This window comes from Anarhichas minor, unplaced genomic scaffold, assembly GCF_050575085.1.
Source record: "Anarhichas minor isolate MPS153535 unplaced genomic scaffold, ASM5057508v1 ptg000021l, whole genome shotgun sequence".
NCBI lineage: Eukaryota > Metazoa > Chordata > Actinopteri > Perciformes > Anarhichadidae > Anarhichas > Anarhichas minor.
Window position 1 is genome coordinate 3,252,501 of NW_027466467.1, and position 17,075 is coordinate 3,269,575.

The 17,075-nt window shown below is 40.8% G+C and overlaps 1 protein-coding gene across 1 annotated transcript; it reads left to right on the top strand.

The window, feature by feature from the left end:
• Nucleotides 1-59: 59 nt before the first annotated feature.
• On the top strand, nucleotides 60-17,071 carry LOC142954974 (protein-glutamine gamma-glutamyltransferase E-like). The gene is made up of 15 exons (XM_076096352.1): nucleotides 60-3,803; nucleotides 5,457-5,627; nucleotides 6,356-6,610; nucleotides 7,109-7,227; nucleotides 7,896-8,024; nucleotides 8,319-8,496; nucleotides 9,426-9,561; nucleotides 10,914-11,023; nucleotides 11,576-11,691; nucleotides 11,822-11,948; nucleotides 12,595-12,884; nucleotides 13,819-13,993; nucleotides 14,147-14,310; nucleotides 15,313-15,446; nucleotides 16,306-17,071. The coding sequence occupies exons 1-15, from the start codon at nucleotides 3,779-3,781 to the stop codon at nucleotides 16,460-16,462; spliced, it is 2,286 nt and encodes a 761-aa protein (XP_075952467.1). The 5' UTR covers nucleotides 60-3,778; the 3' UTR covers nucleotides 16,463-17,071.
• The last annotated feature ends 4 nt before the right edge of the window (nucleotides 17,072-17,075 follow it).

Here is a 17,075-nt window from a genome sequence, read left to right on the forward strand (position 1 = left end):
TATACGAGGGTTAGTTATAATAACAAGCAAATAGCTTTGAACTGTGCGTGAAGAATAACTGAACAGTAAGGAAACCATGTCACCAGATCTGGAGAGAGTCAGACCAGACATGGGTAGAACCAGACATAATAGATCTGGTAGAAGACGAGACTGATTATTGAGCTAAAGAGTTGCTGATGAAGATCAGCTCCTCCCAGTCCACTCACCATTGATAAATAGTCCATCCATCCATTTTCCTCCGCTTATCCGGGGTCGGGTCGCGGTGGCAACAGGCCAAGCAGGCTGACCCAGACCTCCCTCTCACCGGCAACATGTTCAAGCTCATTCTGGGGGATCCCGAGGCGTTCCCAGGCCAGCTGGGAGATGTAATCCCTCCAGCGTGTTCTGGGTCTTCCCCGGGGTCTCTTCCCAGTTGGACGTGCCTGGAAAACCTCCAGTGGGAGGCGTCCAGGAGGCATCCTAATTAGATGCCCGAACCACCTCAGCTGACTCCTTTCGACGCGAAGGAGTAGCGGCTCGACTCCAAGCTCCCTCCTGATGACCGAGCTCCTTACCCTATCTCTAAGGCTGAGCCCGGCCACCCTACGGAGGAAACTCATTTCGGCCGCTTGTAGCCGCGACCTTGTCCTTTCGGTCACGACCCAGAGTTCGTGACCATAGGTGAGGGTAGGAACGTAGACCGAGTGGTAAATTGAGAGCTTTGCCTTCCGGCTCAGCTCCCTCTTCACCAAGACGGTCCGGTGCAGCGCCTGCTTTACTGCTGCAGCCGCACCGATCCGTCTGTCGATCTCCCGCTCCATCTTACCCTCACTCGTGAACAAGACCCCGAGATACTTAAACTCCTTCGCTTGAGGTAGGCACTCCGTCCCCACCTGGAGGGAGCAATCCACCGGTTTCCGGCAGAGCACCATGGCCTCAGATTTGGAGGTGCTAACTCTCATCCCCGCTGCTTCACACTCGGCTGCAAACCGCCCCAGTGAATGCTGGAGGTCACGATCCGAGGAGGCTAACAGGACCACATCATCTGCAAACAGCAGAGAGGCGATCCCGAGACCCCCGAACCTGACGTTCTCCACCCCCCGGCTGCGCCTAGATATCCTGTCCATGAAAGTCACGAACAGGACCGGAGACAAAGGGCAGCCCTGGCGGAGGCCAACACCCACCGGGAACGTGTCTGACTTATTGCCGAGAATGCGGACACAGCTCCTACTGCAGTCGTACAGAGACCGGATCGCTCGTTGTAATGGGTCCGGCACCCCATACTCCCGCAGCACCCCCCACAAGAACCCCCGAGGGACCCGGTCGAAAGCCTTCTCCAAGTCCACAAAACACATGTAGACTGGTTGGGCAAACTCCCAGAACCCCTCCAGTAGTCTTGCGAGGGTAAAGAGCTGGTCCACTGTTCCACGGCCGGGACGGAATCCGCATTGCTCCTCTTGAATCTGAGGTTCGACAAACGGTCGGAGCCTCCTTTCCAGCACCCTGGCATAAGCCTTCCCCGGGAGGCTGAGTAGTGTGATACCCCGGTCACAGAAAATAAATAAATAGTCACAGAACATTGTTACCACTGGGAGTTTCCCAGTGACCAACAGTGCGGAACAAAGCATTTAATGTCATGTCATCACTAAAAAACGGTTGAAAACATTTCGGCAATGTTGCACAATTGAGGTAAGCGTCATTGTGGACATGAAGGAAATTAATGCAGAACAACAATCAAAAGCAATATTAGACAGATTCACATCCTACGTTTATATCAGCGTCGTAATCTTTTAAGTGGACTCCTAACCCTAACCTCACAGGCGGGGGGGGAGATTAACATAACTAAAAAATGATGCAAATCATTGCTGGAGACAAAAAGGAGAAGTTTAACATCCGTCCAATAAGTTGAAAACCTATTAAATTCTTCTAAATATGGACAAAATCATTCGATTTTCATTCTAACCATATTGTTGTACGTTTGGGGAGGATGCCAAGGCATCGGTTGCGAAGAGTAACTACTTTAAAATGAATTACTACAAAGTTGCTACACGAAGTCCACCTGCAGTATCTCAAAATTAGAAAATTAAATGAAAGAGTAAATTAAATTTATGGACCAAATAACAGATACAATAACTTGAAAAAATGATGAGTAATCTATTAAAATCAAACCTCTATTTATTTACACAAACAGATCAGAAACTCCAATAGAAACCAGGACAACATGTTCATGTTTTCTGCACTTAAAAACCTGCAGAGCTTCTTTTAAGGTGTAGGCTATATAATTTAATGTGACATCATATTGCCCACGCATAAACTGTCACCACCATCCAAGTGAGAACGCCGTTTAGTAAATGGGAACTTAATGTTGTAGGAGACGGGGCTTCTTACTGAATTGAAGTAATCAATAATGTAACTTACTGATCACCTGAATCTGCAGCTCTCTTCAGATTTAAAGAGCTGTTTAGTTTCAGTTCACTGTTTAGCTGTCAAGCCACAACTTCACTCTCAACGCTTTCATAGCGTCTTTCCGTTAAAACAGCAGGAAGCTGTTTTAAAAATATCTGTAACACAGCACACTTCCTGCTCAGCATCAAACAGCAGACAGACACAGTTAGAGACCAGCTGCTGAACATAATGGAGCATTTAGCAGCTAAAGAGACAGAAATCTCTCTCAAGAGTAGGTGGAGACCAAAAATGGAGCTAAAACAGAGTGAATATTGGACTCACGTTTATCAGGTCGACACAAACACGACTCCAAATGAAAGATCGTGTTGCTGGCTAACTGCTGGATGTGTAGATCAGCAAATGTTTGTTAACAAGTTCGGCATATCAGCTTAAAGGGGTTAGAGGTTAGAGGTTGAAATCTTCCCCTATGAACTGAAACTACCCTTCAAAATACTGATACGTTGTCAATTGCGATGTGCAAAAACAGACGTGACGAGCCACTTCATGACAGAACAGCGGTTCTCTGTCGGCTAGCAACCCCGCGTTCCTACCCTGCCAGAGGAGCGGTGACAAGTGCGGCGACTTCACTGCTGGACAAAAGTTAAATTTCGGGCGTCACATGCCATCGACGGGGGGGAAATGCGACATAGAAATATGTTAAATGCAGGACTGTGATGCACAAATCAGCCTTATTACAATGTTGTAACGTTAGCCAGCAGGAGCGTTTTGTTGTTTTCTTGCGTTTTTTATGCTTGTTATAAATAAAAGGTATATAATACATTAAAACGACATGAAACTAATATAATACTATGTTATCATAGTTTTTAAACCTTTGCTTTGGAGTGTACCTTTGAAAAATCCTCCATTTGGAGGCCGCTATCCCGATCACTTCGCCCTCAAGCCTATAACAGTAACAGGAATCGGGACATGCCCATGTGTGAACAAGCACAACGGTATGAAGCAGTTTAGACTCCTCTTTAAAAAAGTAAATGATGCATGCAAATGTACGGATACAAGACAATGTAATCCTTGTCATTCCTGTGGGAGTTTCCACTGCATAAGGATAAACCAGTTTAGTAAGGCTTGGCAGTAGTTTGGCAACCCCAGCATTACCATCTAAAATGCCATTTAGCAATGCAACGCTGCCAGGAAGTGATTAACAATGTAAGTCACGATACCTGTTGCGTTTATCTGATGTCTGTCTGATGTTTATCTGATGTCTGGGTTGGGCTTGTGAGGTCTTTTAAATACAGTGAAACCCTAGAGGTCACTTATCAGTGCGCCGCTGACTGTCTGCCAGAGTGCACTTCACCGTCTTCACACCTACTGTTCTCAGAGGGGAACTTTTGGAAAGATGACAGAGGAAACTAAAGAATCTAGTAAGTACACAAAGGTTATCTGTTTTGCCTAATTTATACTTTATATGCTTCCACAGAGATGATTTGCAGAGACGCACCTCCTTAAATAACTGTACGCTTCAGTACCTCACATCCTGTAAAACAACAACCCTACTTGTAGGCCCATGAGCTCCTCATCATCATCTAATGTTAACTCTTTCATATCTCGTTTTTTTTGCAGCCATGGAGTTGTGTTGTGCTAAACTTTTATGCAACTATTAAAACACTCTTATCACATTAATCAAACACCGCCTGACAGAGGATTTTGCAACCGCGGGTCCGAATCAAAAAGAAATGCGTCAGTTCTATATGTAGCTGTATTTAGGTTGTTGTTTTCTGCCTGAGGGACATGTTTGGTTCTTGAGCTGCTTGATTCTGCACCATGTTCAACACCTAGTTTGCGTCTGTGTTGTTTGGTACTGAGCAGGACACGTGCAGCAGGCTCATCAAAGTTTGTTTAATTGAAAACGTATGCTCCTGTGAGTATGCTTATGATGATGGTGAGACTGAAAGCCAAAAGAAAAAAGCAATGAGCTGAGGCTAAAATGCTCCATAGAAGTGAAAAGTGAGGTGATCATTATCTGTAGGTTCGTCACAGCAGAGCATCTGTCGTGTTAAACTTAGACTACATCCACACTAAACACTTTTTTTTTAAATGCTACAATCTCCATACGCACAAGTGTTTAAGCACCGTTTTAGAAATTAGCTCGGTCCATAACTATATATTGTATATATAAGTGGACGTTGTCATCGTGACGTCACCCATTGGTTTGTGGACTGCTGTTTTGAAGACTCGAGTTTGGCGATTTCACAGTGGCCATCTTGGCTTTTTTGCAACCGATGAACTGAGGTTACCATATTTGGAATGCGGAGGAGTGATGTAGAGACGGCGTATACGTCTCTGGTAGCGGTAGCAACCTGTCAATCACAGCAAGTCCGCCCTAAAGCATCCCCTGCTTTATGGTCTATTTGACTCTAAATGGACCATAATGTACTAAATGAACATCATGCTGTATTGAAGAAGACTTGAAACTAGAGATTGAGACCATAATCTCATGTTTACAATGTTTACTGAGGTAATAAATCAAGAGAGAAGTAGAGTCATTTTCTCATAGACTTCTATACAACCAGAGGAGTCGCCCCCTGCTGGTCAGTAGAGAGAATGCAAGTTTTAAGACACTTACATTGGCTTTACTCAGCAGAACCGGAGGTTGTCGCCTGATAAAAAGGTCCATACTAATGCCTGAAAAAGCTTATCGCATGACCATTCACGTTCACGACCATTCTAGTTTCAAGTCTTCTTCAATACAGCATGATGTTCATTTAGTAACTTATGGTCCATTTAGAGTCAAACAGACCATAAAGCAGGGGATGCTTTAGGGCGGGCTATCCTTGTGATTGACAGGTCTCTATCACGGTGTTATCTGGTCTGTGAGTTATCCGTGTTTTTGTCTTACAACTTCAATCCTTTCACAGTGTGTTTTCCGTAACATTTTGGTTCACTAAAATTGTCTTATTTAGCATTTGGTGTACTTGGTTCCATTTTTCATCAGTTGAGCGAATGCTACAGTGCTGAAAAATCATCACAAATTTCTGTTAACCTGTTCATGTTTGTGTGTTTTTATTTTCTTTCAGTCTTTGAAGGAGTGGACCTCCACCCTAAAGTCAACAACTCTGTGCACCACACCAGTGAAGTCTCACTGGATCAGCTGATTGTGCGGCGAGGCCAATCCTTCAAAGTGACCCTTCATCTGAGTCAACCTTTCAACCTAAACCTTTACCCACTCGCCATCTTTGCAGCAACAGGTCGGTCTTTCATGAAATGAGTTGTTTTTATTAGTTGTTGAAGCTTCCCATTAGCACAAAACTCATTTTGTTTGTCGATACTGTTTCCCCTGAACATTCATTCTTCAATACTTCTGTAATAATTTCCTGAAAATGTAACCATATTTGCACCTAACGTAATCGAAAAATCAAACAAAACCCAATAATGTAATAATTCTACCGATAATGTAATAAAATGGCCTGACTGATAACACAAAAACTTTATAGATGATGATGAAATATAATGTAATACCTTTCAGGTATATTTTGTTACTTTTATGAAGAAAAAAAAGTTATCCTTAACATTTAATTACATTTAAAATTAGAAACTTTTAGATTTTGACTTGTGTTGGGAAACGTACTGTCAGATTCCTGTGAGCGCACACCCTAGTTGTTTTGTCAAGTTCTGGAAAATGTAATTAGGTATTACATAATCAGTAAACATGTTATTAAAATATCAGTCGGGACATTCTGTTGCATTACTGGGTTTAATTACATTTTCGATCAAGTTAAATGCAAATGTGGGAATCATTACGTAAAGACAGGTCTTCTTTGGGCTAGCCGGAAAGCTTTACCCTGTTTTCTCTTTTTTTGGTATTTTCAAGGGATTTCTGTCCAGTACGTGAACTATTGCGTCAGTGTTTTAACTTGTATTGATTAGTTATAAATATATAGCAGTATTGTTACAACAGTGAATATATGTCTGACAGGAAAAGATCCGACCGAGAAGCAGGGGACGCTGTCGTTCTTCAGTATCCCAGGTCTCAAGAAACCTTCTCCATCAGCAAAGGCTGTGTGGAAGGTAGAGCTTCACAAGGAGGCCTCCCCGCCGAAAGGCCTCCTGGTCCTCACCATCACCCCGCCGGCTGACACCCCCATCGGGGCGTTCAACCTGGTTGTGAAACACCGGGACGAGGAGAAGCCGCTGCCAACGCTGGTGGTGCTCTACAACCCCTGGTGCTCCGGTAGGTCTAGTACTAAAAACCACACCGTTAAAACGCTCTGTTACAAGACAAAGCCCTGCATGGAAATGTTGTAAGTTGTAGTTAAACTTGAAACAAAGCATTATGTTTTATAAAATCATATCTTTTTTTGTAGAAAATCTTGATTCGTAAAGTAGCTAGTAATTAAAGAAAATGTATTGAAGTTAAAAGGTGCTATTAATATTTCCCTCTGAGATGTCGTTAAGAAGAAGTAGAATGTTGCATGAAAAGAAAACACTGAAGTCAAGTACAAGTACCTCAATTTTAAACGTAAGCACAGTACTTGCGTAAATGTAGTGTACTTTCTGTAGTTGCAGTCCAACACTGCTTGTCTGTTACTTTTGATACGTTAAGTACATTTTGCTGATAATGATCATGTCTTTTTTGCCTCAGTAAGATTTTAAAATGCAGAAGTTTTTGAATACTACTAACCCTGTAAACTGAATAATATCCGTCTGTATGAATTCACTCTCTCTGTAGATGACTGGGTGTATATGAAGGAAGAGAAGGAGATAAATGAGTATGTGATGAATGAAAGAGGAGTCATCTACAGAGGAAGTAGTAACTACATCTTCCCTCTTGACTGGGACTACGGGCAGGTACTCTTAAACACACACACACACACACAGTCGTGTTTCCATCACTTCAGAGGACGTTCCATTGACTTACATTAATTTCCCGGAGATTTTGCCTAACCCTAACCATAAACGCTACTTGCCTAATCCTAACCCTAAACCTAACGTTTACCTTAACCTAACCCTAAACCAAGTCTTCACCTAAATGTAATGATTTATGTTATGGGGACATCCATTTAGTCCCCAAAGGGAAGGTGAGTCCCCACAATGTGACTGTGTAAACAGATGTATGTCCTCACAACATTAGTAATACATGCACACACACACACACACGGATACTTTTCATGGAAGCAATGGCCAAAAATATGTAATCACTACCGAATGCTTAATGTTGAAATTTAAATATCACTGAATTCATGGCCCTGAATTATTTTGTATATAATATACAATATTTCAGAATTCATAAATCTAGATTTAAAATTCCGATACTGAACAGTAAGTACTCAACATTCAGGGTTATCTTTGGTACCTTGGATGTTGAGTTTTGAATTCTGTATCCTAAACTTTAATCTTATTGTACTGTACTGCCAAGAGCAGATGATGTCTCTTGTAAAGTTTAAATCATATTCCCATCTGTACCGACGTAAAGAAGATACAATTCAAGAGCGTCTCCTCTCATTCCTTCTGTTCAGTTTGAGGACAAGATGGTGGACATTTGTTTGAAGATGTTGGACCTCAACCACAAACACTTCATTGACCCAGCTGACGACGTCTCTGCTCGCTGTAACCCCATCTACGTCGGCCGCGTGATCAGCGCCATGGTAGGACGCGCTCTCTGTGTCCACACACCTTTATAGCAGCAAAGCATTTATGGGCGGACACTTACCAAAATCCAGAGATGTTTTAGTTTTTAAAAATCTTTTTTTGCTTATTAGAAAGTTAGAAACTAATGACCCTGTGTGACTGACATTCACAGCTTAACGCAGACTTAATCGATTTTTAGAAAGAAACCATAAACCATTATTTTCTCACTTTATAATTAACCATCAGGTCAATTTTTGCAAAGCCGTCAGTTTAACTTTGAAATCAAATAGAATTTCCTTGTTTTCTTTCAGATCAACAGTCACGATGACAGCGGAGTCCTGGTGGGACGCTGGGACGGTTCATATCATGACGGGTTCAGACCGACTCACTGGACCGGCAGTCACGCCATCCTTAAGCGCTGGTTCGACAACAGCTGCCAGAGAGTCAAGTACGGGCAATGCTGGGTGTTCGCCGGTGTGATGTGTTCAGGTAACGTCTGTCTTTGCAGGTTCTCACACCTGAAACAACATCTGTAAAGTAGAATAGTAGCTCTGAAACAATTGATCGATTTGTCTGTCAGAGAACATTTTTGATACGTCAGCAAATAGCCCTCTAGTGAATTTTGAAGGTTTCACGTCTTAAAAAAAGTCAACAAGTGACTACTAATATTGTCTGTTCATGCTTCAAAAATCATAAAAATGCTGTTCATTTGTGAAGATTAACTTCCTGAAGAAAACATACAGGTATCATAAACGTTTGTTTGTCACACAACTTATTTTCTGCAATATTCCAAAACCCTAAATAAAAATTCCCATTGGCTTTTTGTGGAGGGAAGCATGAGTGAGGCCACCTTAAATACTTCATACCTGCAGCACTCTATATTGTAACGAACGACGGAGAGCTGCAATAAAAAATATCTTCTGACTCATAATGTTGACACAGATCACGTGACTCTTTTGGAGGATTTCTGGATATAGTAGCTAAATCCCATTAATAACAGCCGCCTCCCGAGTGTCTCTGACAACTCTATTTTTCCCCTCATTAGGCGTGTTAGCTCTGAAGCAGTGTTCTCTGTGGTTCAATGAAGCATGCTGTTGAATCTTTGTCAGTTCATGATCTTGTGCGTGTGTGTGTGTGTGTGTGTGTGTGTGTGTGTTTCGAGTAAAGCACACTTGCCGAGCAGGAAAAAAACTGTATCTGAATGTGTCTTTGTTGCTTTGACAGTAAATGGTCATGATTCCGGCACTGTGGCAGCTTAGCAAAGAGGTTACAACATGCAACAACAAAGAGAAAACTAAACTAGTTTATATTTAGGTAAATGTCTAGTTAGGTTTAAACAAAAGAAGGGCATTGTTTCTCTACCAGAAAGGTGTCATGTTGCTTGTTTGAGTGACTCAAATCTTCATGTTTGGTTTCAGTGATGCGCCTGCTGGGCATTCCGTGCCGCGTGGTCAGCAACTTCCAGTCCGCCCACGACACCGACAAGAATCTGAGCATCGACGTTTATCACGCCGACTACGGAGTCCGAGAGAGGCCATCCCCCGACAGTGTTTGGTGAGACACAGAGGCTTCAATATCTTAAGCCCCTTAAAGTTAAAACACGTCACACAACTCTTACCCAGTACACCACAATATCCCTTTAACATTGTGGCCATGCAGTTGGTGTTGTAGGATTTTGAAATTGGGTGGTTTTGCACCAGAGATAGTAGTAGCTGTCTGAGGGCGAAATAAAACGCATTTTTCCCATTCCAAAATTTTACTAGAATAACACAGTTCAAATTTAAACAAAAAAAAAGCAAATTTTAATTTGACTTTAAACCTTCAATAACTCACTTTTTTTGGCCATTTTAGTTAACAGAAACTGATATTTTATGATCTTTTCAGTCAATATGGCACATCCAGCAGTTACATATCAAAGTGATCATTCATTTTGGAGGAGTTGTGTTTTAACCTGATGAATCTACGAACAATATTCACTTTATTTTTAGCTCCGTTTTGTTCTTGCTCTGCCTGCTGCAGCTGAAAAACAAGGCTATAAAAGAGCTCAGGTGAAAATTCTCGGTGTGTTTTTGACATAAAACTGGTCATGTGATCTGTTGTTAAGATATTGACTAAAGTCGTGCAAAGAATAAATAGATTTCGTGAACTGATTATGCCAACGGTCAAATGGCGACCTGCCAACTTGTGAACTGAAAGGAGAAGCCAGTTTTATTTGATCAGGTAAGATATTAAACCCATTCTCAGGCCTATCATCACGCCAACATCTCGGCTCATTATAACTGCAACTACAATAACAGTCTGGTGTTGTTTGGGTGTGGCGACTCGCCCTGAGAGCTTTTTATCCGCCAATAATAGAATGATGTTATGTGTTTCACTTTTAGACTGTGATCTGTGTCCTTTAACTTCTATCTTCTTTATGAAGCTTTTACAGTATATACCTCAAAACATGAGTCAAAGAGTGACACACTGTGGTCTATCGGGACTAGATGCTAACATCGAGAACTTCATCTTTTAACAAAAAGAAGAACATATCAGTCCAGTGCTGCAGAATGAATCCAGTGTTCTAGTTTGAGTGGTTTATCTTTATTCCAGGAAGAACTTGATATTTGTTTTTACAAAATCAAAATTCTAAAAATTTTCTTTGTTTTCCATATTTCAGAATCAACCTGTTAAACCATTTACATAACTTATTATTGTACATTTTAGTTACTTAATTAAAGACATTTTTAACAAGGAAATAGAACCATAGACAGATTATTATTATTATGTATTTGTATGTCTTAAAACATGTCCAAAAGGGATCTTAAAAGAATATTCCAGACTATTATTGTTTAATATAATACTCCAGTGGTGTGTTTCAGATCTACTGCACTGCTGCAGATTCTGAATGTTGTTTTGTGTTTTAGGAACTTCCACGTGTGGGTGGAGGCGTGGATGAGGAGACCAGACCTGGCAGAAGACGGCAAATATGACGGCTGGCAAGTTCTGGATCCAACACCACAAGAGACAAGCGGCGGTACAGACTCTCTTGTTTAAACCGGATTTGCTGGTTTCTATTTTATCTCCTGCACCTGCAGCAACACACACACATATCCAAATGTGAAATCCTCAAATGTTTAGGTTTGTTCCACCAACAGTCCGAACTCTAAAGATATTTAGCTTACTAACACATATGACAAAGAAAACACACTCACATGTTAGAAGCTGGAACCAACAAATGTTTGGCATTTCACTAAAACACGTATATCAAAATAGTTGCAGATCAATTTTCTGTCGATTAATCAACTTATTGTTTTAGTTCTGCACATGCATGCAACGCAGCCCCTTCAATTCATTGATTTTGTTGTGAAAGCCCCTTTAAACTACTATATGCATGTATACAAGCATACATTTTAGTTGTGATAGAAATGAAACATTTCCTTGTTGCTTTCATCGCGGTGTCTGTCAACGAACAGATGGCATTTTAAAATCCTACAGATGTCTTTAAATCGCATTATACCAAACTACTCTGTGTGAGTTGAGAAGTTTGTTACTTTATTTTAATATTTTAACGTCTCTCCTCCTGTAGGTGTATACTGCTGCGGTCCAGCTCCAGTCACAGCCGTCCGGAGCGGACAGACAGACCTCAAATATGACATCCCGTTTGTCTTCGCTGAGGTCAATGCCGACTGTATTCGCTGGCGGGTCAGTAAGCAGATTTACAGCCAAATCTCAACGTCACATTTAGTGATTTAGTGTAAAAAAAAAAAGAGGGCCAGCCGAAGCCTAATGTATTTTTGTTGTTTCTATTGTCTGTGTTTGTGTGTTGTATCAGGTGAAAGCTGACGATTCAATGGTGAAAATCTTTTCTGACACCTCGAAAGTCGGTCAGAATATCTCCACCAAGACTGTCGGCTCAGACAAGAGGAATAACATCACCGACAACTACAAACACAGAGAGGGTTGGTTCACCTGTCAAACACCTGTTTATGCTGCACTATAGACCTCTGCTCTGTTAGGAAACACGATGTAGTATTTTTGATTCTCTGAGCATGTTAGTTAAGCAAGTTTTATTGGCTTGTTATTTTGTAGTCACTCAAGAAAATACCAGTCTGGGCTCACTTTCTACAAGCAGTGTATAGTTAGCATGAAAGCATGGTGGAATTAGCATGGTAGCTAGGTAACTAGCCAGCCGTTAAAAAGGCGGAATTTGCAAGCTAGCTAAGTAGCCAGCTGTCCGCTAGTTAGCGTGGTAATTCCACCATGCTTTAATGCTACACTGGTTAGGCCAAGTTCACACTTTATGACTTTCAAAGTCATCCGATAGCTCTACTGTTCACACTACATATTTTGCTGTCTTGTAATTGGGAGTCATGAAGTCGTCGTGGTTTTCCCTGATGAGGTCTCTGAAATAAGTTTTGTAATGAAAACACATGCTAGAAGTGACACGGGCGTAGCATAGCCTTCTGCGTGAGTGTGCTGTGGTACAGCCATGTCGGCTGAGGAGGTTAGCAGAAGGCTATGCTAAACTATGAGCAGCATTTTGACGCTGGCTGTAAAGGGTGTCTATAGTAGCTTAGGAAATTGATTGAATCCCCATAATTACAGGATCAGATAAGGAGAGGTCTGTCTTTGAAATCGCCATCACCAGAGACTACTCCAGTGTTGATGAAGAGAAGGAGGAGGAGGACGACGAGAATGAAGAGATGGAAGAAAAAGGCGAGAATGAGGAGAGCGGGGAGAACATTAAGGTTGAAGAGACGGAGGAGGGCTCAGAGAATGAAGAGACGGACGAAGAAAATGAGAGTGCTGACGAGGCGGAGAATGAGACCACAGTACCCTGCGTCAGCCCCCTACAGCCAACTCTGCCACCACAAGTGTTTATGCATTTTGAAGAGGTGCGTCACAGAAACTAAAGTTTCCCTTTAGACTATTGAATAGGATGTCTTGTATGTTATTTTGATTTTTGGCTATTTTGATTTAAAACAAAACTTAGACGAGGTCCTGGTAGGGTTTAAGTTTGAGCATGAACTGCAACATCCACACTTCGAAACCCGTTGGGGACCTTTGTTGCTGTTTCCAATCTTCCACATGTCTATTGCCTTTTCCTAATGAAAGCAAAAATGGCAAAAATACTAACCATCGAAATATCAACTTTCTTTTTTTCTGCTTTGTTGTGAATAAGTCACACCTCAATTATCACCCCTAAAAAAACTGCACCTTGGGAAAAGTCACAATACTCGATTTTAGGGCCACTGCTCTTCAGAATATATCAATCAATATATCAATGATCTGTTATCCGTGTGCAATGATGTCGAAATCATGATGTTTGGAGATGACACCATATTATACACTCACAGGACAAACGCATCAGAAGTCACCATGAAATTAAATCAGGAAATGTCTCACTCTAAAGACAGTAACTACTTTTCCAACAGATACAAGCTTTGGGATTATCCTGACATCTGCATAAATAGCAAAAATAAATAAAAATCGTATGTGGAAGAAGTACAACAAAAAGACAAAATACCAAAAAATGATCTGCTTTTACCTTTGATTGCGGTGGCAGTCATCACTTTATCCTCTTTTAATCAAACCATAATTTATTTTTCTTTGATTTTAAATGGCCACATTTTTTTATTTTATTCAAAATATAATCAGTAATGGCAAGGTTAAACTTCAACAACCCAGATATTTTAAACCTAAACAAACACATATCTTGTAACTGTTGTTACCTGTTATTAACTACTTGATCAAAGACTAATTCCTTTGGATTTCTTTCAATACGTTTATTTTGGTCTTTTATCAATGTCTCATTGTGTGGTGCTGCAGGTGACCCCACCGACGAACGGTAAGAACGTGAGATTGAAGCTGGTGCTGCAGAGTAAGAGCACTGCTGCCAGGCCGTTGTCCATCAACATCAGGGTCCAAGCCATGAGGTACAACGGTGAATCGGGTGTGAACATCCGGAATGAGGTGAAGGAGAAGACGCTGCAGCCTGGGATAGGTGAATCTTCTTCTGTGAACATGTAACTGTTGAATTTTGGAGGCAGATACCTCAAAAGGTTCACAAATATAACCAAAACTATGTGTATGGAAAACCGTATGTTTTTGTTGAATTTGTTGTGAACCGACTCTTCTCTTCCTCTGTCTCTTGGAGATCTGGTCATCCCTATCCGGATCCCGTTCTCGGACTACCGTAAACCCATGTTGGAGTGCGACAGCATTAAGGTTTCAGCTGTGGTCACGGACAAAGAGAAGCCAGACTACTCATACCTGGCTGAGGATGATGTCGTGCTGCTTGACCCTCCCATCACCATCAACGTCAGTAAAAACAAATCTCAAATCATAAAGACATGTCGTCCAGCTTTGTTCAGCTGTCTGTCACACAGCTGTTTGTGTCTCTTTTCACATTCAAAGTCTAGCATTAAAGTTCCAAAATGAACAAAATGATAAAAGTATATATAACGAGACTCCAGCCAAGCTATCGGTACTGTGACGCCGTACATAGGCCCAGTGGTGCTTTGGGCTAAATACTCATGTCAGCATGGTAACATGCTCACAATGACAAATTTAACATATATGTGTTTACCATCTTAGTGTAGTGTGTTAGCATGCAAACGTTCCCTAATTGGCAATAAACTACAGCTGATGGAAATGTCATGAGCAGGTATTTAAGTAATAAATGTAGTAAACGCTCGTCCAAATCACTGCTGACGCCGCACCAAACTGCCTGTCTATCTCTGGGCGTTAAAAATGATATGTAAATAAATATATTATATGTATTATTAATATATAAATACAATTTTTAAATCTATATTGTGTGTCAAATTATTGATTTCTTTAATAAGCAGCCGTGTAATAAGCAGGATAATGTCATTATTGTGCAATAATAACCACCTCAATGTACATTATTACTTACGTAAAACAACGACAGGAAACATTTTATTGCACAATAAGTGCAGGACGTTCGGTTGTCGAGGAGCATTTTAAGTGCAGAATAAGTACTTTTACTTAAATAAAAGATATAATTATTAGTTCCTCCACCTCTGCCTTTATGTGGGATATTATTATTTGAGCCATTGTCATGTCATTACATGGATAGAGTCTGGGAGACAATAAAATTACTATTACATTAATACAATTTGTTTACAGTCATGTGTAAAAAGTTGTAACCTTACATTTTAAACTCCTTGGCATAAAAACTTACAAACCTTTTTATTTTGCCTTTTCTTTCCTCTCTTGGTGCATGATGGGTAGTTGTTTCAACAAGTTCAGTTGCCTGACTGAATGTATTTGAATAATCTGTTCAAATGTGTGTTTCAGATTCCCAAAAAGGGCAGACTGTACCGTCAGGTAATAGTGGAGGTGATTTTCAAGAACCCAGTCAACGAGACGCTGACGCAGTGCTCTCTGACTCTCACTGGAAGCGGCCTACTGCGTGACGAGGTTAAACTCGAGTGAGTATGTGTGTGTGTGTGTGTGTGTGTGTGTGTGTGTGTGTGTGTGTGTGTGTGTGTGATTGTGTGTGTGTGTGTGTTTGTCTAACATAGCCTGGCTGGGATGATGAATGCTTTTCATGGTGTTAGGCTGGTTACAGTAAAGGTGAAAATAACAAATAGTTATTTTATTACAATATGTATTAACAATAGTTTTGATTGTCAATCACAAAATACTATAGAGCACAAAAAATATGCATAATCTTAGTTTGATATATGCAACCACACATTTATAGTATTCTTAGAAAGTATTCTTAACGATATGAAAACAAATTAAAGCTGCAACCAGCAAGTTTCAGGCATTTTTATTGATAAATGTCAAATGCAATTAAGATCAAAATACATTTATACGATTTGTTTTAGTGATGCGTGTGTTTGTGATTAAGCCTTAGAGTTGAGATGTTTCAATACCAATCTGAAATATAAACCGACACCAAAACGTTTTGGTCACCATACCTAAAATATAAAAAAAACTTTTTTTATTGAACAAAATGTTAAAATGTTGTCCAAACACAAGCAGTGCACAACAACATTATCTCAATAAAACTCATATCAGCAACATTTTGACCTAAATCAGGAACTGTCTGATCAAAGGATAAGATTGAGATTATGAACCCGATGAGGCATTTGATGCCAACATACTTGATGGTTTTTAATACTTTTAATATTTATTTTCTGCACCAAAAGGGTGCTTCGAATACCCAGGCCTAGTCTGGTACGTTTTAATGCACAACACTGCATCAGTTAAAAGAAATGTCGCCTATCATAACACCAGGCAACGTAAATATACCCACAAACGTCACTCTTTGTTACCCCACAGGATTCCAGATCTTAAGAAAAACAACCAAATGCGCGTGCACTTCCCGCTCACTCCCTACAAGATCGGTAAGAAGACTCTCGTGGCCGACTTCGACTGCTCCACCTTCAGAGACATCAAGGGCCACTGCACCATCAATGTCAAGCCGTCCATTTATTGAGCGCTTAGTAAGAGTTACATACCTTCACTCAGAAACGAAAGTGTCGGAGTTAAAACTCTTAATGTGCCATTTTCTAAAAGAAAGACTATAAGGTTGTTGTTTTCAATCAAATGTGGTGGTGGTGTATAATAACAGCTGCTGCATTTTTTTCTGCCACTATACTCCTACTCCTGTGTGGTGTTGTGTAATATGAGGGCTGTAGAAAGAAGCCATTGTGCCACATTTAATGAAAGCAGGGTATTTTACACTTTAACCAAACACATATTCTTTGATGAATCACCAATATCTACTCAGTTGTGACGCTGCACAACAAACTCGTTTGCCGCAGTGATTTCCAGCTGACAGTGGAACCTGCTGGAGAAACGTTGTGTTGCCGATGCTTTTAGCTTTAGCTGCAACCAAACAAAAATCAATCCGTTGATTCTCTTTACATGCTTGGTGCTGCTTCTTGGAGGAGGTGAGCTGCTGCTAAAGTTTCTCCGTGTGCTTAAAAAAAAGAATGAGACCAAATGATGTGTAAGCTGGACTGTCTTTGTCTTTATTTACACGTTTTTATGGTTTTATTGAAAATGTCAGTAATATGCACAAATAAAGTGTTACTGAAAGCCATGTG